The sequence below is a fragment of the Mobula hypostoma genome, chromosome 2 (genome assembly GCF_963921235.1).
Source record: "Mobula hypostoma chromosome 2, sMobHyp1.1, whole genome shotgun sequence".
In the NCBI taxonomy this organism is placed as follows: domain Eukaryota; kingdom Metazoa; phylum Chordata; class Chondrichthyes; order Myliobatiformes; family Myliobatidae; genus Mobula; species Mobula hypostoma.
Genome location: NC_086098.1, coordinates 38,257,264 through 38,279,457, shown reverse-complemented (window position 1 = coordinate 38,279,457; position 22,194 = coordinate 38,257,264). Strand labels below are relative to the sequence as shown.

The 22,194-nt window shown below is 38.8% G+C and overlaps 1 protein-coding gene across 2 annotated transcripts in view; it reads left to right on the top strand.

Annotated features, from left to right (window-relative positions):
• Positions 1–22,194, top strand: part of ift172 (intraflagellar transport 172) — a 210,536-nt gene that overhangs the window by 53,407 nt on the left and 134,935 nt on the right. For both annotated transcript variants that reach the window (XM_063035645.1, XM_063035641.1), the window contains exons 8-14: positions 2,550–2,764; positions 7,224–7,347; positions 7,646–7,741; positions 8,890–9,051; positions 11,194–11,247; positions 17,599–17,702; positions 18,490–18,575. In XM_063035645.1, coding sequence (XP_062891715.1) covers positions 2,550–2,764; positions 7,224–7,347; positions 7,646–7,741; positions 8,890–9,051; positions 11,194–11,247; positions 17,599–17,702; positions 18,490–18,575 — 841 coding nt within the window. The remainder of the gene's footprint in view (positions 1–2,549; positions 2,765–7,223; positions 7,348–7,645; positions 7,742–8,889; positions 9,052–11,193; positions 11,248–17,598; positions 17,703–18,489; positions 18,576–22,194) is intronic.

The following is a 22,194-nucleotide window of genomic DNA, read 5'->3' as shown; positions in this document are numbered from 1 at the left end:
GCAACAGTGGTTTGAGATCAGTCTTCCTTGTCCTAAATGAGCTGTCACCCACGGCTGATGAGCCCCATCTGCCCAAAGCAACTGGTTTCAAGGTACCAGTAACCCGCCTTTGCCCTTTCTCCTGTCAGTAGAAAAGGTTCTGGCCGGCTTAGCTAAGCCACACGTGAGGACCAGGAGCTGGACTTGGTTATCAGAGTCTATTTGAGGTGCACGCCATTGGGAGCTTTTTATTGGGAGTTTGTCCCCATTACCACCCCCACTATAAAAACCTTAAGGAACCAAAAGAGATATAAAGGAGATTTTTAAAAAAATACATCATGGCTTAAAGTACCCATTTGCCTTGAAAAATAATATTTAAAAAACTGCAGGTTGTAGAATCTGAAGTTAAAACATAAAATACTGTATTCACAGAGCAGATCAGTGAGCATCTGTGGAAAGAGAAGCAGAGTTAGTGTTTCAAGTTGAAAGCCCTTTATCAGGCCTTCCATTCTGGACACAGCGACACAGCTTGATGGGTTCACAATACACCACCGAGATAGGACTGCTGAATCTTTCCAAGGCAGAGGAGGTGGAGTACGCTTCATGATCAACTCCTTGTGGTGTACAGACGCTGTGGTACTGTGTCAGTCCTGTTCACCCGACCTGGAACATCTCACGAACAAGTGTCATCCATTTTATCTGCTGGAGGAGATTTCAGTGATCTCCAGGCGTGCATCCCACGACAAGCTCTAAACAAACTGAGTGATATAATCAACAGGCATGAAACAGTGCATCCTGATCCCTTCTCCCTCATTTTGATTTTGACCAAGTCAGCTTGAAAAAGTCTCTAATTAATTATTACGAACAAATCACTCCTAGTACCAGAGGAACCAACATACTGGACCATTGTTAGACCACCATCAAGAGTGCTTACTGTGCTATCCAATGCCCACACTTAGGAAAGTCTGATCACCTGGCTGTACTTCTACTCCCTGAGTATAGGCAGAGACTGAAGACTGCAGCTCCAGTAGTGAGGACCAAGAAGGTGTGGACAAGGGAGGCACAGGAGCACTTGCAGGATTGCTTTGAACCGGTAGGAGAATGTGTTCAGGGATTCATCTTCGAGTCTCAATGAGTATGCTACATTTGTCACTAACTTCATTAAAACTTGTGTGGATAAGTGTGTGCCTGCGGGAACTTACTGTGCACACCCAAATCAAAGGCCTTGGATAAACTAGGGGGTTTGTAGTCTGCTGAGGGCTAGATCTGTGGTGACCCAGGTCTGTACGAGAAAACCGGGTACGACTTGCAAAGGACTATATGAAGAGCAAAGGAACAATTCCGAATCAGATTGGAGGTGGAATTGGATGCACGGCAGGGTTTGCAGGCCATTACTTCCTACAAAGCAAAACCTAATATCATTAATGGCAGTGATGCTTCACTTCCAGATGAGTTCAACACCCTTAATGCTTGCTTTGAAAGGGAGTATAAAACTACAGCTATAAGATCCCTGCAGCACCCGGTGACCCTGTGATCTCAGTCTTGGAGGCCAACATCAGGCTGTCTTTCAAGAGGGTGTACCCTTGGAGGTGACAGACCCTGATGGATTACCTGGTTGGGCTCTGAAAGCCGGTACCACTCTACTGGCAGGGGTGTTGAAGACATTTTTTAATCTCTCATTGCTATGGTCCGAAGTTCCCACCTGCTACATAAGGGCAACAATTATGCCAGTGCCCAAGAAGAGCCTCAGTGACTATCATTCAGTAGCACTCACATCTACGTCCAGTGGCACTAGCATCTGAAGTGTTTTGAGGTTGGCTACGGGTAGAACTAACTCCTGTCTCAGCAAGAACCTGGACCCACTGCACTTTGCCTATCAGCACAGTAGGCCTACAGTAGACACAATCTCATTGGCTCTTCACATAGCCTTGAACCTAACACATTGATGCAGCTATAAAGAAGGCATGATAGCAGCTATATTTCATTAGGAGTTTAAGGAGATTTGCTCTGTCACCAAAGATACCCTCAAATTTCTACAGATGTACAGTGGAGAGCATTCTGTCTGCATTACTGTCTGGTATGAGGTGGGGGGGGGGGAAGCGGCTACAGCACAGGATTGAAGTAAGCTGCAGAGAGTTGTAAACTTAGTCAGCTCCATCATTTCATTTCATACACACATGCTTTTTTTCCTATTACATTTGCCGGTGATATTAAACCTGATTCTGCGTTGTTAGTACTCAACTGCCTTATTTCATGATCTACATTTTGTTATCTCTGAAACCATGTTCCTGCCCAGTGCATTTTATGTGATGTAAGTTATAGTATTACTCAAAAGCTTCACTTATTTGCAATTTACAATTTCAAAAATTGTAATGTAGAAAATTGATAGAGGGATGCTGTGCATGTTCGGCACAGCATTGTGGGCAGAAGGGCCTGTATTGTGCTGTAGTTTTTCTGTGTTTCTATGATTTATAATTAATTTATTTTGTGATATCTGATTTTTGTACCACAAATGAATGCTTATGAAATATTCTAATTAAACTGTAAATTGGATTTTTTTTTTGTTTCAGGGTAAACTAGCTACTCACAGTTGTCCACCTTATGCCTTAGCCTGGGCTTTAAACAGCATTGTAGCTGCTGGATGTGATAAGAAAATCATCGCCTATGGAAAGGAAGGCCACATTATCCAACAGTTTGATTATGGCCGAGATTCTACAGAGAAAGAGTTCACAGTAGCTGTCACCAGCCCCAGTGGACAGTCTGTTGTCATTGGAAGCTATGACAGGTAACATTGCGTTATTGAGTCTGAGAAAGGCACAACACAGAAGCAGGCCTTTCAGCCCATCCATTCATGCTGAAACACCTAATCTGCCTACTCCCTATCAACCTACACTGTGGCCATAGCCCTCCATATACTGTATACCTAACAAAACTTCTTTTAAATGTTGAAATTGACCCCACATCCAACACTTGCACTGGTAGCTTGTTCCATGTTCTCACCAGGAGTGAAGAAGCTCCTGTCTATTCCCCTTAAACATTTTACCTTTCACCCTTATACCACGACCTCTAGTTGCAGTCCAATCCAACCTCAGAGGAAAAAACCTACTTGCATTGCCCTAACTATATCCCTCATAATTTTGTATACTGTACCTCTACCAAATCTCCTCTTAATCTTCCACAGTCTTCACACTTGCCTGCATTAAATTCCATCTGCCAGTTTTTAGCCCATTCTTCCAACTGATCCAGATCCCGCTGCAAGCCATGATAGCCTTCCTTACTGTCCACTCCACCCACAAACACACAATCTTGATGTCACCAACAAATTTGCTGATCCAGTTAACCACGTTATCATCCAGATTGTTGATATAGATGACAAACAACGAAGGACCCAGCAACGATTCCCACAGCACTCCACTAGTCACAGGCCTCCAGTTAAAAGGGGAGCCATCTACTGCCACTGTCTGGCTTTTCCCACAAAGTCAATGTCTAATCCAGTTCACTACTTCATCTTGAATGCCAAACGACTAAACCGTCTTGACCAACCTGCCATGTGGGACCTTGCTAATGTCCATTTAGACAATGTCTACTGCCTTGCCTTCATTCACTTTCCTGGTTACTTCCTCAAAAAACTCTAAGGTTGTTTAGCCATGACCTACCATGTATGAAGCCATGTTGATTATCCTTTATCAGTCCATGTCTATCCAAATATTCATATATTCAATACTCTGGAATACCTTCCAGTAAATTTCCCACTACTGATGTCAGGCTCACTGGCCTATAATTTCCTGGTTTCTATTTAGAGCCTTTCTTAACCAATGGAACAATATCGGCTGTCCTCCAATACTCTGGTGTATCATCTGTTGCTTAGGAGGATTTAAATATCTCTGCTTGCACCCTGGCAGCTTCTGCACTTGCCTCCCACAAGGTGTGAGGGAACATCTTGTCAGGCCTTAGGGATTCATCCACCCTAATTTTGCCCAGGACGGCAAACTCCTCCTCCTCTGTAATCTGTATAGGGTCCAGCAAGTTGATGCTGCAACCCAAGGACCAGACCTATCTTTTTGCATATTTACTTTGAATCTAATGGCATTGTGGTCTCTGGATGTAAAGTGTTCCCCTACACAAACTTCTGTCACCTGCCCTGTCTCATTCCATAATAGCAGATCCAGTATCGCATGCTCTCTCATTGGGACTTGTACGTACGGATGAAGGAATCTTTCCTGAACATTATAAACAAAGTACATTTACTGATGAAGTGCTTTGGCATTTTGTTGAGCAAGCCTACAGTGCCCTGAGAGAATTTAAATAAATTAAAACTCACTTCAGAAATTACAGAAAAACACTGAACATGACCAAGAATTGACCCAAGTACTTTTCATTGGGCATTTTTCAAAAGTTTATTCTGGTGTGGCAATCAGTACTGTTGTCTGATGTCTCCAGAGACCTAGATTTGATTTTGACCTTGTTTGCGTGTAGTCTGCATGCTCTCCCTGGGCTCCTATGTGCTGTGGTTTCATCCCAATACTGTGCTGGCAGATCACTTGAATATTACTTGCAAGTGATTTGGATGACAATGTAGTTGGATGAAAATTGGTGGATTCATAGAGACGTTTTCTAAGGATACAGCACAAATGGAAAGATAGCGAGAGTGGTAGTAGATGGAATTTAATCCAGGCAAGTGTGTGTTAATGACCTTTGGGAAGTCAAATTCAGGCAGGAGGTACAATGGTCCCTGCAATTTACTCTGCATTACTGACGTACAGAGAGAATCCGGGGTGAAAGTCTACAGCTCCTTGAAAATGGCAGCACTTGTGGACAAAGTAGTGCAAAGACTTTTCGTACGTCTGGCTTCATGAGGCAAAGTATTGAGTATAAGAGTTGGGATATAAAGTTACAGCTGTACAAAACATTGTTTAGACCTCACTTTGAGCATTCTGTATGATTTTGGTTGGGACACTACAGGAAGGTTGTGCTTGCATTAGACAGAGTGTGGAAATGATGCATCATGATGTTGTCTGGTACGGAGGGCTGTAGTTATAAGGAGAGGTTGGAGAAGCTGGACTTATTCTTCTCAGAATCTTGGGGTCTGAGGTGTGACCTCATAGTTTATGAATTAATGAGGTGCATAAATAGAATCAATAGTTGCAGCCTTTTAATAAGGGGAGGGAATCAAACGGCACAGGTTTCAGAAGAGAGGGGAGAAACTTGGCGATTTGAGGATAGGTTTTGCATACAGAAGGTGCTGGTTAATTGCTTTCTTTATTAATCTTTTTATTGATTTAAAAAGAACATAAATACGAACAAGAGGAGAATGATCTCAAATATATATATCAATAACAATACAAACCGAGATTAAGATAGACATGATCAAAATCATACATAGTATTAAACTAGTATATAAGAAAAAAAAGAAAACAGCTATTCTCCCTTTATCAGTTCATGAAGAGGAAAGAAAAAAATTTTGAATTTTAAATGAAGAAAAAAAACCCCCACTACACTCTACAAAAAAAAGGACTGAGCAGTCCATTCTGAGGATACGGCCAAAAAAAAAGACTTTATGATCAAATCTAAAACTTTGGAAAAAAAAATTGGAAGAGTAATAAATCAAATTAAATGAAAATATTGAATAAAAGGTCGCCAGATTTGCTCAAATTTAAAGGATGTATCAAATGTCCAACTTATTTTCTCTAAACTTAAACAGGACATAATGGAGGAGAGCCAATAAAAGGCAGTAGGTGGATTAGAATCCTTCCACTTCAATAAAATAGCTCTCCTAGCCAATAAAGTTGAAAAGGCTATCATACGTTGAGTGGAAACAGGAATGCTTCCTGCTTCCGATGGGATAATCCCAAAAATTGCCGTAAGCAAATTAGGTTGTAGATCCAGAGCCGAGACTTTTGATAGTGTTTTAAAAACATCTCTCCAAGAGTTATCTAGCTTTATACAAGACCAATACATATGAGTTAAAGTGGCCACCTCAATATTACATCTGTCGCAAATAGGATTGATATTGGAAAAAATACGCTCTAATTTATCCTTTGACATACGGGCCAGATGCACGACCTTGAACTGTATCAAGGAATGACGGGCACAAATAGATGAGTTATTAACCAAATGAAAAATTTTACTCCATTGATTATCTGAAAATGACTCTGATATTCCGATTCCCAATCACGTTTAATTTTATCATTAGATATCATTCATGAGTTCAATAATCATTTGTAGATTATAGCTATCAACCCTTTTTGAAATGGTTTAAACTGAAAGAGAGCATCTGTCGTATTAGGTGGATAAGCAGAAGGGTAATTTGGCAACAAACCACGTAAAAAATTCCTAATTTGTAAACATCTAAAAAAGTGTACATTAGATTAATCATATTTATCCACTAACTGAGAAAAAGACATTAAACAGTTCCCTAAAAGCAAATCTGAACAAGTTATTATTCCCTTGGTTTTTCAAATTAAAAAGGCCTTATCCAAAATTGATGGTTTAAAAAATAATTGAGATGGATATTATTAGAAAGAATAAAATTATTTTACTCAAAAAATCTACGAAACTGAAACCAAATTCTTAATATATGTTTAATAATGGAATTAAAATCTTGTCTACTAATCTTAGAAAACAAAAAGGGAAGAGGAGCTCTCAGTAAAGAGGTCAAAGAGAATCCTTTCACCGAGTTTTCCTCCAAATCCAACCATGAAGGACATTCATGTATATCTGAATAGTGAATAGTGAATCCAAAAAGTAATATATTGAATATTAATTGCCCAATAGTACATTCTAAAATTTGGGAAAGCCATACCACCATCCTTTTTTAATTTCTGCAATAAGGGTTTACTCAATCTAGGACTTTTATTGTTCCAAATATAAGATAAGATTATAGAATCTATTCTGTCAAAGAACTTTTTAGGAACAAAGGAAGGAACTGCCTGAAATAGAAATAAGAATTTTGGTAAAACTATCATTTTAATAGCCTTAATTCGACCTATTAATGATAATATGGTGGTTAATTGCAATGAACTCTCAGAAGAGGTGGTGGATTGTGCCATTTTCTGTTTGTTTAATCTAATTGATTAAGTAGTTCCATATAACGAAATTGAATACACTGAACTTACTCTTCGTTGGTTTGCTACTAATTTTATTTTGATTTTTAAAAAATATGATGAAGTTTACTTCCTATTTTGGATGTTACATGTGACCAGTTTGTTTCCAATGAATGGTTGAAATTAAATGTTTTCTTGCAGGCTCAGGGTTTTAAATTGGAGTCCTCGTAGAAGTGCTTGGGATGAGTCTCGACCAAAGGAGATCCCAAACCTTTACACTATTACTGCCTTAGCTTGGAAAAAGGATGGTTCTAGACTTTGTGCGGTTGGTACTCAAAGAATACATATACTTTATCAAAAGTTATTTTTGTGCTTTGAAAGTAAATTTGTCATCATATCTGTTTTTACGTATGGAACAACTGCAATGACTTATTTCTGCCTTTAGGGTAGATTGAAAAAATGTGTAATTTCTTCCCATATGCTACATTTAGAATGGGATACATAATAGTTTTGTTTACAGAAAATTTGAATGACAATAGTGTTTCCCATCTTATATTTAATTAAGTACTTTTGTTAAAATTATTGAGGAGGAGCATATTAGAAATCCACATCTTAATTTGCAGGGCACACTTTGTGGAGGAGTTGAACAGTTTGATTGCTGCCTACGTCGGTCTATTTATAAGAACAAATTTGAAATGACATATGTTGGCCTCAGTCAGGTTGGTAGAAAGACTTCTCTTTTTAATCATTTATGCTATAAAGAAATCATGATAATTTTAGTTTGTATTTATTAGTGTATAGTCAAAAATAGCTGTTCATTACCAACACTATCAAGCCTGTCTCCTTACTTACAGCAACCCGTGACAAGGACAAGAATATGTTTTGTTGCTAAGGTTGATTGAGGAAATCTCAGTCACTCCCATGCTTCACCAAGCCTACCTTCCACTATTATTCTCATATTGAACCCAAAACTTGAAATTGGTATATTAATGTATTTATTTTAGTCCTGAAGTTAGACATTTATAATAAAAGATAGAGTCAAATCTTCTGTATGCTTATTGTTACTTTAAAATGTATTTTTATGTTCAATCTATTGGCAATGGAAATATCCCATAATTAATTTTAATGCAATCTAAGCTGTTCTCTGCATAGGGTTAATCAATAGGTCCTGTAGATCATAACTTGGATGTTAAGTAATGTCCAAATAAATGACAAAACACATACAGTTCATCATGTTACTATGTCCTGTGGCGGATCTTGGTTATTTTCCATCTTTGGCTTCTTTTAGGAGTTCAAGAATGAGTGAGAAACATTGATTCTTCATGATCATTTATTTTAAAGTTTAAACAAAGGACAAATCCTAAGTAAACAAAAAAACAGTGACACAAAGCAGATGGAAGACGAGAAATTAAAGATATTCAATATGGCGCTTTTGAAAAATATATCACCTTTATATTCTAGATAACAGAACTTCCTTAGATAACATAATCCAATCAAAAGGCTAGATAATTATAACACATGTATAATAAGCTAATACTTAGCTAATTAAAGAATGAAAAGTTGTCAAACTATTAAGTAAGTGCTAAACTGCCTCCTACCAGTAAGTGCAGACGACCACCACATGCTATGAAAAATACATGGGTTTGTTAGAGATACAAATTGTTAAAAATACAAGTTAGCTCAGGAAGAAGGAAACTACAATTAAAACTATGATTTTAGTCTTGCATTAATTCAACTTGTTATCTTTTAAGAAATATAAAAAAAACTGATTCCAAAACCTGTAAAGGTAGTTAATTATTTCAAACATTCCTTTAAAGTAAACTGAATAAATTCAGAGCAGGTAATGCTGTCTTTCTTTTCTATTCAGGTTATAGTAAGGAATCTTTCCACTGGTACCAGGGTGGTGCTGAAATCCCATTATGGATATGAAATTGATGAAGTGAAGATCATGGGAAAAGACCGATTCTTGGTGGCTCATACTACAGACACATTACTTCTAGGCGATTTGGCCACCAATAAACTTAGTGAGGTGAGAATTCAAATATCTGTCTTTGCATGAGATTTATCAATTACTTTGAAGCTTGGGCGGGTATATTCCCTTTTTTTAATCTACATCTTGTTTATGTAATAATGCACATCAAGAAAAGATTGTTAAGTCCATTCATACCAAAGAGGTGAGCCATTTACTTGTTTCTGTTCTGTTGAATGTCCAATCAAGAAGTGAATATACACTAGTGATGCTCTAATATCCTGGAATGACCTTCCGACTTTCTGTGAGGCTCCTGAGATGGACTTTAATGTCTCCTAAGTTCTTTAATCGAAAGATATACTTCCACTTCTGCTGATTCTAGATTCAGTGATATAGATCCTTGGGGAGAAAATGTACTTCATTATCCAACTTATGTGAAGCAATATGATAGTGCCAGGATATTTAAATGTATAACAACTGAGCACAATTCTGCTCTTCTTCGAAGAGAATGGGAAAAAACATCAAGAATGGACACAGTCACCAAATAAAATCACCCTCTATATAACTGCATTTTTTTTTAGCAGTGTTAAGATTAACTATTAGTATTTTAAGAACAAACTTTTTGTTTCTGATGAGATTATTATTTCAATAGAGTATGTTCACTGATATTATTGGATTTGTATCTGTGATTTCCATTGCTAGAAATATGATTTCAATTAAGGCATCAGTTTGATAGGAAGGCAACCTTATCATGGTGGTTATAAGGAGAGTAACACCAGTTGTGAGCTGGACCAGGTAAGTTATCTGCCGCCTAAGTCTTAGAATGATGTTGTAGGGAAGGAAGAGAAAAAATAAATTACATTATTTAACTACTTGGAATTCAAAATTATGCAATGCAATTTGTCAGTAAAATGCTTATTTGGTTTGAAGTTCCTGTTCAATTTATCAAATATGTCATTAACATTTTTAATAAGCAACTGTGTGATCTATTTATGTACAAATAATGTACATTAAGTGCTAGTTCTAAGACAGGAATTCAATTTCTTTTTGAGATTTTGTGAACTCTCATTTCTACAAATGCAAAACAATCATGTTCCCATTGAGAAAATTTGTAATAAGCTAATTTCAGGTCATAGCATTCCTACACCACAGGGATGTGTGCTTAGCCCCCTGCTCTACTCACTTCACATCTACGTCTGTGTGGCAAAGTACAGCTCCAACATCATATGCATGTTTGATGACGCCACCACTCTTGCGGGTGGTGATGAATCTGCATACAGCAGGGAGATTGAAAATTTGGCTGAATGGTGTTATAATAACACCCCCTCACTCAATGTCAATAAGACCAACGAACTAATTGTAGACTTCAGGAGAGGGAAACCAGAAGTCCATGATCCAGTACTCACTGGAGTATCAGAGGTGGAGAGTGTCAGTAACTTTAAATTCCTGGATGTCACTATCTCAGAGGACCTGTCCTGGACCCATCATGTAAGTATAATTGCAAAGAAAGCACAACAGTGCCTCTACTTCTTCAGGAGTCTGCAGAGATTTGGCATGCCATCAAAAACCTTGGCAAACTTCTGTAGATGTGTGGTGGAAAGGCATTGACTGGCTGCATTATGGGCTGGTATGGGAACATGGTATGGGATGGACCTTTGAGCAGAAAATCCCACAAAAGGTAGTGGATTCAGCCAGTGCATCATGGGTAAAGCCCTCCCAACCATTGAGCACATCCAGATGAAACATTGCCATAGAAAAGCAGCATCCACCGTCAATGATACTCACCACCCAGGACATGCTCCTTTCTCCCTGCTGCAATCAAGTAGAAGGTACAAGTGACTCAGGACTCACACCAACGGGTTCACGAACAGTTACTACCCCATCAGACTGTTGAACAAAAGGGGATAACTACGCTCATTTTATTTCTGGTGTTCCCACAACCGATGGTCTCACTTTAAGGACTTTCTATCTTGTTATTTCATGCGCTTTCATTTCACGTTATTTCATAGTCATTATTTATTGCTATTTATTTATTTTTGCATTTGCACTGTTTGTGTTCATTGATCCTGTTTACTGTTACTGGTCTATAGATTTGCTGAGTATGCCCGCAGGAAAAAGAATCTCAGAGTTGTATGTGGTGACATGTATGCACTCTGATAATAAATTTTACACTGAACTTTGAACTTTTCTACTTTGTTTTAGGTTGCTTGGCAAGGGTCTGGTGGAAATGAGAAGCTTTACTTTGACAATGAAAATGTAAGTTTGTTTTGATTTTGAAAATTTTATGTTGAATTTATGTTTGGGCACAAAACATTTAGATTAGATTATGAGGACACTCAGTCCTCGTTTATTGTCATTTAGAAATGCATGTATTAAAATGATACAATGTTCTTTTATTTACATTTGTTCTTTTATATAAATAAGTACATGTCATTCTCGATAACATGTTGAAATAGCATGCTATTTTCTATTGTAAAGAAGTGGACTATTATCATGAATATAATTTCAATTTACTCCAGCGCTGTATTGTACATTCAGGCAAAATACCACCTGCAAATCTATCTCACCTATATTAAATAGCACCACAGTAGCGTTGAGGTTAATACAACACTATTACAGCTCAGGGTGTTGGAAGTTCAGTGTTTAATTCTGGTGCCATCTGTAAGGAGTTTGCATGTTCTCCCCATGACTGAATGGGTTTCCTTTGGGTGCTCTGGTTTCCACCCACAGTCTGAAGATGTTTCGGTTAGTAGGTTAATTGGTCATTGTATATTGTCCTGTGATTAGGCTGGTGTTAAATAGGTGGGTTGTGAGCTGGTGCAGCTTGTTGGCCCGGAAGGGCCTGTTCTGCACTGTATCTCAATAAATTAAAAAAATAAATAAATAAAATGAAATGGCAATTGGTAGAAATCTGGGAACCTGGTTGGTTGAATTATTTCTTTTATGAGTTTGTCATGCTAGTTTCCCTACTTGAGCAATGTTACAGTCATTGGAAATCATCTCAGGCCTAAGATTTCACTGAGGATGTTTCTTACACAGTGTCTTAAGTGCAACTATCTCCATGTGTTTAATGATCTGTTTCGTAACTCCCCTGTAAATAAAGACCATGTCAGCCAGTAGCAAGGGCTGATGAGTGAAAGTAACATTTGGCAATGGCAATAACAATGGACAATAGGTGCAGGAGTAGGCCATTCAGCCCTTCGAGCCAGCACCACCGTTCACTATGATCATGGCTGATCATCTACAGTCACTACCCTTTTCCTGCCTTCTCTCCATATCCCTTCACTCCGCTATCTTTAAGAGCTCTATCTAACTCTTTTCTGAAAGAATCCAGAGAAATGGCCTCCATTTCCTTCTGAGGCAGAGCATTCCACAGAACCACAACCCTCTGTGAGAAAAAGTTTTTCCTCAACTCCGTTCTAAATTGTCTACCCCTTATTCTTAAACTGTGGCCTCTGGTTCTGGATTCCCCCAACACTGGGAACATGTTTCCTGCCTCTAGCGTGTCCAATCCCTTAATAATCTTATATGTTTCAATCAGATCCTCTCTCATCCTCCTAAATTCCACTATATACAACCCCAGTCGCTCCAATCTTTCAACATATGACTGTCCTGCCATCCCGGGAATTAACCTCGTGAACCTGCGCTGCACTCCCTCAATAGCTAGAATGTCCTTCCTCAAATTTGGAGACCAAAACTGCACTCAATACTCCAGGTGTGGTCTCACCAGGGCCCTGTACAACTGCAGAAGGACCTCTTTGCTCCTATACTTAATTCCCCTTGTTATGAAGGCCAGCATGCCATCAACTTTCTTCACTGCCTGCTGTACCTGCATGCTTACTTTCAGTGACTGATGAACAAGGACACCTATATCTCGTTGTACTTTCCCTTTTCCTAACTTGATACCATTCAAATAGTAATCTGCCTTCCTGTTCTTGCCACCAAAGTGGATAGCCTCACATTTATCCACATTAAACTGCATCTGCCATGCATCTGCCCACTCACCCAACCTACCCAAGTCATCCTGCATTCTCATAACATCCTCCTCACATTTCACACTGCCACCCAGCTTTGTGTCATCTGCAAATTTGCTAATGTTACTTTTAATCCCTTCATCTAAATCATTAATGTATATTGTAAATAACTACAGTCCCAGCACCGAGCCTTGCAGTACCCCACTAGTCACTGCCTGTCATTCTGAAAAGGACCCATTAATCCCTACTCTTTGTTTCCTGTCTGCCAACCAATTTTCTATCCATGTCAGTACCCTATCCCCAATACCATTTGGTCTAATTTTGCACACTAACCTCCTATGTGGGACCTTATCAAAGGCTTTCTGAAAGTCCATGTACACTACATCCACTGGCTTTCCCATGTCCATTTTCATAGTTACATTCTCAAAAAATTCCAGAAGATTAGTCAAGCATGATTTCCCCTTCGTAAATCCATGCTGATTCAGACCTATCCTGCCACTGCTATTCAAATATGCCATTACATCTTTTATAATTGATTCCAGCATCTTCCCCACCACTGATGTCAGACTAACTGATCTATAATTGCCTGTTTTCTCTCTCCCTCCTTTCTTAAAAAGTGGGATAACATTAGCTACCCTCCAATCCGCAGGAACTGATCCTGAGTCTATAGAACATTGGAAAATGAAAACCAATGCGTCCACGATTTCTAGAGCCACCTCCTTAAATACCCTGGGATGCAGACCATCAGGCCCTGGGCATTCATCAATCTTCAGTCCCATCAATTTACCCAACACCATTTTGTGCCTAATGCGAATTTCCTTCAGTTCCTCTGTTACCCTAGGTCCTCTGGCCACTATTACATCTGGGAGATTGTTTATGTCTTCCCTAGTGAAGACAGATCCAAAGTACCTGTTCAGCTGGTCTGCCATTTTCTTGTTCACCATAATAATTTCACCCGTTTCTGTCTTCAAGGGCCCAACTTTGGTCTTAACTAATTTTTTCCTCTTCACATACCTAAAGAAGCTTTTACTATCCTCCTTTATATTTTTGGCTAGCTTACCTTCATACCTCATCTTTTCCCCCCGTATTGCCTTTTTAGTTATCTTCTGTTGTTCCTTAAAAGTCTCCCAATCCTTTGGCTTCCCACTCATCCTTGCTATGTTATACTTCCTCTCTTTTATTTTTTTACTGTCCTTGACTTCCCTTGTCATCCACGGTCGCCCCTTACTCCCCTTAGAACCTTTCTTCCTCTTTGGAATGAACTGATCCTGCACCTTCTGTATTATTCCCAGAAATACCTGCCATTGTTGTTCCACTGTCATCCCTGCTAGGGTATCTTTCCAGTCAACTTTTGCCAGCTCCTCCCTCATGTGTCCATAGTCCCCTTTGTTCAACTGTAATACTGACACTTCCGATCTTCCCTTCTCCCTCTCAAATTGTAGATTAAAACTTATCATATTATGGTCACTACCTCCTAATGGCTCCTTTATCTCGAGTTCCCTTATCAAATCTGGCTCATTACACAACACTAAATCCAGAATTGTCTTCTCCCTGGTAGGCCCTACAGGGAATAATAACCATCTACAGCAAGAGAGATGTAGATGCTGCCTTTGATATTTAATACCATTACCACAAATAAGTCCATTAACCTCCTGTAGGTCACTATTGACTAGAAACTTGGTTGGACTCTGCATGAGCAGATCAAATGTTGGGCATGCTGTGATATGTAACTCACCTTTTTGCTATTTGCAAGGCACGTCAGAGAGTGACTCTTCATTTGTCTGGATGTGTGCTGCACCAACAACACCTGAGAAACTCAACACCGTCCAATTCAAAGTAACCCAACTGAGGAGAACTCCATCTGTCCTTTACATCCATCCATCTAAACATCCATCCATCCCTTCACAACCATCCATCATCTACAAAATGCACAGAGGTTACTCGGTTTGGCCACTTTGGTAGTATCTTCTAAACCTGTCAACTCTATATCGAGTATCTAAATAAGTAAACAGGAATGCAATCTCTTGTATGTGCTGCTTCAGTTACACATCATCAAGGAGGTGGAAGATGTTGATCAGATGTACATGACCCTTCATTGTGCTGGGTTTAAAATTCTTTGTCTATGCATTGTGAAAGTACTTCACCAAGAGTACTACAGTTCTTCAATGTGTGGCTCATCAGTACCTTCTTAAGGGCATTTAAAGATGGCAATAAATGCTGGGCATATAATGGAATATGAGTAAAGAAAATACAAGTTTGCTAGGTCTTCTGGCACATGTTTATTAAATTAATTTCTTTTAATTAACTTTATCGTTATTTCATTTGCTATTGTCCCTAAATTAGAGGCATTTACAAATATGTTACTGTTGTAATAGTAAACTAGATCAGACGCCCTACTATGTGAAACATTTTTAAAAATGGTGTGCGGATAAAATATGTTCTTAGGAAAACTTTATTAATCGACATTTGGAGTATAAAAGTTCTTTTTATTGAACCCTTCACAGGGTGTACCTGAGACCACACCTGCAGTATGTCTATAATTTTGGTTTCCATACTTAAAGATGTATAAACTTGTATTGAACACAGTGATTCCTGGGATGAAGAAGTTGATGAATGAAGAAGTGTTGAAGAGGTTGAACCTATATTCTTTGGACTGTATGGAAAAGTGAGAAGTGAACTTGTTGAGGTTAATCTGGAAAGAATAAAAGAAGGTTCAATGTAGGATTAGTGTAAATGGATGATTGATGGTCAGTGTGGACTGAGTGGGCCAAATGACCATTGTATAGTTTTGTGATTCTATGACTCTAATAGGGTGCAAGTTGAATGGAGGTTTCTCCTAACGAGGATATATTGAACTATAAGGCATAGTTTAAGAATGTGGTTCAGGTGGGAATAGAAGTATTGGAAAGATGTGGGAGGGTTGCAACGTGGTGTGTACAGGCCAAATTGAGGCAGTGAGGCCCGGGCCTCAAGGAATGAGGCAACGTTTTCCCATTGCTAGAGCAGACCAGGCCAGGGGCCGATTCAAAGTTGCAGGTCCAAGGTGAGGCAGAGTTGAGGCGGTGGGGCCAGAGTCTAAAAGCAAGGAATGAGCTAATGTTTGACTGATTTAAGTGCTGGGCCAGATTGGGACAGTTGGGTATGGGACTAATCAAATTGGTGGGGCCCAGGCCTGAGAGCGAGGAACAAGTGGAGATTTGACCAATTTAAGCATTGTGCCAAATTGGAAAGGTTGGATATGGGCTAAATTGAGGTGGTGGGTCCTGGGCCTGAGAGCGTATTGAAGTGGCAGGGCCCAGGTCCAAGAGTGAGGCACAATCTGCTGTTTGGCTGGTTTAAGTACCAGGCCTGATTGATAAAGGTCAGGGTGTTGGTGCTGGAGGCAAGGTACAGGCCAGCGTTCAGCTCACGGCTCCTCAAGGTTTACTTGTCTCTGTGCTGAACTGGGGCTATGGCCTGCAACTAACAGGCTCCTAGACCAGCTGCAGTGATGTACCGGCTTTGTGGCTGTGAACTCACTTCTAGAACACAGAATGGCCCACAATGTTGTGCTGACCCTTAAACCCTGCCTCCCATATAACCCCCCCACCTTAAATTCCTCCATATACCTGTCTAGTAGTCTCTTAAATTTCACTAGTGTTTTGTGAACTTTAGTTCTGAATGTTGTTTGCTTTCTTTCTAATCTTTGCAGAATTTGTTTGTTTTAGTAGATTGGGTGTTTGAAGTTCTTTTTTAATAGTTCTATTGGGTTTCTTTGTTTTGTGGCTGCTTTTATGGAGACAAATCTCAAGGTTTTATATAGTATACACGCTTTGATAATAAATGTACTTTGAACTTTTAAACTTTAGTTTCTTCTCAGTGTGTTGTGAATCTTGGACTTCTGTAGCCTCAAGAACTTTGGGGATAAAGATCTTGAATGTATTCAAGGGACAGACTGACAAACATTTAAATTATGCGAGTAAATGGGTATGGTAAGAGAGGGAAAGTGGTCTTGAGACATAAGTTAGAGGCCTCAGTTATGATCATGCTGAATGACAGAGTGGGCTCGAGACTACGTCTGCCCCTGTTGTTATGTTCCTATTACTTCCCTTTTTATGGCACGCTGCGTTCTTCTAGGCCAGTGTTCTGCCACATTGCTGCACCAGTCATGTAAGGGATGCTGCTTGTCTTTGTGGAACGATCCTCTTGGAGTGTTGTGAGGAAATGTAGACTGATTTGTTGTGGTAGTGACCATTATTGGAACAGCTGTAAGGTAATTTCTAACTTTTGTTGGAACACCACTCTCAGTCCACTGATGTCACTGCTAGCCTATGTTGATCCACCAAGACTCTGATAGCTTCTCAGCCAGTCAACCATTCCACTCACTCTCTGGCTGATCAACTGCCCCATGCTACTGACTTGTCTATTTTCCATAGGTCTCAACCTAAGTCATTGAAGACCATTTCAGACCACTTAATATCCTTGGCAATCTGATCATCTTGTCTCATTTCTAGTTTCTAGTCACAGTGGGAGGCCATAAACACTTCTGAAATTTGCAGCAGAGGATTAGTCTCTCTATATCTATATTTTCATGTAATGTTGGAAGATGTGTTGATGGGCTTTCTAATGAATAGTTAATTTTTTTTGTTTTTAGGTCTGCATGATCTTCAATGTTGGTGAATTGACACTTGTTGAATATGGTAACAATGACACTTTGGGGTCTGTTAGAACTGAGTTCATGAATCCTCACTTAATTAGGTATGAGTTACATAAATTTTTCAATCTGTTTTTGTGATTTTTTTCTTTAAACTACCTTACTAAGCCTTTCATAGTTCATATTTCCTTATGATGCAGAAGGCCATTCAGCCAAGTGAATCTATGCTACCTCTCAGAGCAAACCCAACAACTTTCTTCCGTGACTTGCTTTCCATCACATATTACCCACAACATTAAGGGTAATTTGCAGTAACCAATTAACCCAATGACCAGTGTATGCTTGGAGTATGAGAGAAAGTTGAAGTAACCAGAAGGAACCCACATAGTCACAAGTTAAATATAGAGACTCCACTGAGATGGCACGAGAGTTCAGAAGGAAATTGTGAGGAAGTAGCACTACCAGCATTATGCACCAACTGTCCAACTATAGCATTATGGATTGCTACCAATGAAACTATGATTATGAATATTTAGGTCAAGTAATATTTTGAGAGGATTTTATATTCTCCAAATCTTTTGCAATCAATCAAAGGAAGATCCTCACAATGTAAGCTAATTATGATTGAGTAGGGACCTTGCCTTTTTTTTATTGACCGTCTTACTCCATGCTGATAGATAGATTTTGCCATCTTTGGAAAGCAGTAATGACTTGAAGACTATGATATATTTTTGAACTATTAGGAGTTTGGGTGAATGGCTCTTTGGATGCCACTAACTGTTGATAATTTGTATTGTGAGTTTGTGAGTATTAATGGAATTGACAAGAGAAGAGACATATTTGTGATTTTGGTTTTGAGATGGAGCTGTATTTATCTCCTTTATTTTACAGTGTTCGCTTGAATGAACGCAAACAAAGAGGGGTAGAAGACAATAAGAAATTGGCATATCTAGTTGACATTAAAACAATAGCAATTGGTAAGTCTTATCTAAAATAATGCATGAAATGATTAATCAACAATAATTTATTGCAGAATAATTTTATATTTATTTCAGCAAATAAAATTTGTTTATAACTCAATGCATGATGCTTTTTAAAGATACTGTTTATTTAAAATAATGGAAATAGTCTCTGTGTATTTAATATACAAGTAATATTTGAGTAATTGTACATATATTGGTTGATTAAGCATTCTGGTTCATTTAAATATTTCATTATGGTTTATATGTTAAAGTATGTACACTAAATACATCATCACGCCATCACATGATATGTGCATGCATTGCTTAAAGTAAACATGAAGTTAGACCCGCATTTTGGACTCCTATGTCTTGTTTAAATCAGTTTAATGATTTAAAGTTACAAAACATAACACTGGCGACAAGTAATTTTTATAATGAACCTGAGATGGCTACCGACCCATTCAAATGCAGCAAGACTTTTAAGTAAAAAAAACGCAGTGAGGAACAGTTGAATTTTTAAAAAATGCGGTACTGCATATACAGAGAGATGATTGAGTTTTAAAAAAAGGAGCACAGATGTGTTCTTCAGAAGGGAAGACATGATCGAGCTTTTTAAAAAAAAAGACAGAAAACAGAAGAATTCACGAGTTCATAAAGAGAAAAGAAGGTTTCATGGGTTCATAAAGAGTGAGTTCCGGGTGATAATAATCAGTAAAAAAAGGGCAGAAATTGGTGGCTACATTGGAAAGATTGACATGTTTGATTACACAATGGATAATTTGATTTTATATACTGAGCAAATTGAACAGTATTTTGAAGCAAATGAAATAGCCAATGAAAAGCAAGTGCCAAATATATTGTAAACACGAGGAATTCTGCAGATGCTGGAAATTCAAGCAACACACATCAAAGTTGCTGGTGAACTGCTAATCAGGACTAACAGTTAGTCCCCTGATGAAGGGTCTCGGCCCGAAACGTCGACTGTACCTCTTCCTAGAGATGCTGCCTGGCCTGCTGCGTTCACCAGCAACTTTGATGTGTTTGCCAAATATATTGGGTGCATTGGGTTTAAAAGCATACAGTTTGCTTCATAGTTTGACTGCTCCAACCAAACCATCAGAAATGCCCTTTTCTAATATTGGTAAAATAATGCAGGAACATTTAGAACTGAAGCCATTGTTAATTGCAGAACACTTTAGGCCCCATAAGTAGAATCAAAAAGATGGGGAGTCTATTTCAGCGTACATGGCTGAATTGAAGAGATTGTTTGAGCATTGTCAGTTCAATAATAGGCTGAATGATGCACTGATAGATCATTTAGTTTGTGGAATTTTAAAGAGAGCATTCAAAAATGGCTCCTAACTGAAGGACAACTTGCATTAAAAAAAACAATTGAAATTGCTGTTTCAATGGGAATCGTAGAGAGAGGTGCAATTGAGTTGCAGTAGTAATGAAAGTGAGATGAATAAAATTGCAACATCTAAGCAGAAACCAGCTTGGCCAAACATAGTGTGTTACCATTCTCACAGGGGCTCACATTCACCAAACAAATGCAGGTTTAAAGACAAAACATGTAGAAAATGCAACAAGGTAAGACACATACATAGAATATATTGAGCAGACTAAAATAAATGGACTGCTTAGGGAAGAGAGAAAGATAAAAAGTCAAATTGCGGTTTCAAAAAGAGCACTAATCTGAATGCTGTTGATGAAAAATCTGATAACGATGAGAGTGAGGCAGGACTGTGTAGCCTTGCGATTTCTAGTGTGAAAATTAACGATAGACAGGCTGTTTCAGTTATCCCACAAAATGAATTTGAATGGCATTTCAAAGACACCAAACTGAAGTCTGCAGAAATGCAACTAAGATCTTGTACTGGAGAAAAGATACCTCCTGTGGGAATGACATTTGTATCTGTAAAGTACAACAACCAACAAACCATGTTGAATTTGCATGGGGTAAAAACAGGAAGATCAGCATTGTGGGGCTGTGATTGACTGAGCAACTGCAACTTGATTGGAGATCCATCCACAATTTCCATGCCACATCCCTGCAATGAAGCCAACTGAAAGTGAATTAAGAAAGGCACTGAATGATGCCACAACTGTCTCCATGCCAAATACCATGAACCCTTGTCCAACAGAGGACAAACACGTGTTGGTGTCAACCTCAATGCCTCTGGTTGAAAAGCATATTGGACCAAAGAAAGGCCATGCTGCTTAGAAGAATTGTGAAAGTGATGAAAGCAGTGGTCCAAGTACAACAGTTTTTATAGCAACGTGTCTGAGAAAGCAACTGATATATTAATCAGGCAGTTACATACAAAATATGGCTTGGTTCTGAGCTGGAAGAGAATTCAAGGAGCTTCAGAAAAGTTGCAAGCATTCAGTTTTTGTGACTGTAAAGAATCAGAATTTACTCTGTGTGCATTGTTTATTACATGAACTTCAAATGGGAGAAAAAAAGCTGCAAGTAAAAGTAGATGCAAAGACCAAAGCTCAGTGGGATGAATAGAATGCCAAAAAGAATGAAGTCAATGGAGATGCGAAAGTAGAGGATTTGCCAGATGATGTTGTGAATGCGGAAACCAAGAGAAGAGATCAGTTCATAAAGGGAGCAATAGAAGGATTAATAAGAGAATACGCCAATGAATTAAATTGACCTACCCAACATCAAGGTGCACAAACTAGAAGAAGAGAGAGGAGGGGAGAGATGGAGAGAAAGAATGTGAATGAAAAAGAGAATGGTGTGAAGGAGAGAAGGAACATGAGAAAGAAAAAGAAAGGGCTTGAAGTAGATTCGGGGGGAGCAAAGGAGATGAAGGGTGTCCAGAGCTGTCAGAGTCACTTCCTGCAGTCTGAGTCAACTCCTACAGCCACCATGCAGGAGGCCCCAGAATATGAGATTGTTTCATAGCCACAAGTCTCTCCTGCTCAGCAGAGTGATTCCCCTTATCAGGAAAGATGTTATCCCGCAAGAGTAAGAAATCCTCCACAGCAATTAAATCTTTAAGCCTGAATGGGACAATTGAAAATTGATTATACTGTGGATGTTTATATATAGTAGTTGTATTTAGTACATTGTGTATATAGTTGAGATGCATTCTACATTGAGTTGGAGTTTATAGCTAAGCAGGGAGGAATGTTATGTATTTAATATTTAAATAATATTTGAGTAATCTTGCATATATATTGGTTGATTAAACATTCTTGTTCGTTTAAATAACTCATTACAGGTTATATGTAAAAATATGTGAATTACAGATGTTATCATGCTACCACGTGATGCATGCGCACCTTGCTTAAAGTAAACATGAAGTTAGACCTGCATTTCAGACTAATGTGTCTTCCTTTGAATTAGTTTAATGTTTTGAAGTTACAAAACATAACAGTCTCCCAAGAATTTAACGCCTGGCCCACCAGGTTCATTCCTTCCACAGATTTTGTCGCCACCCTAGATCCAAACAATAAAATTAGAATTCTGAGGAAGGCAACCAAACATGCACAAGTAAAATTATAGACCAAATAAAACACAGCACACCTTTTCTTCTCACCTGCTTGTCACCTTCCCCTGGTGCCCCTCCTCCTTCCCTTTCTCCCATTACACACTCTCCTTTGTTGACAGGCTTCTTCT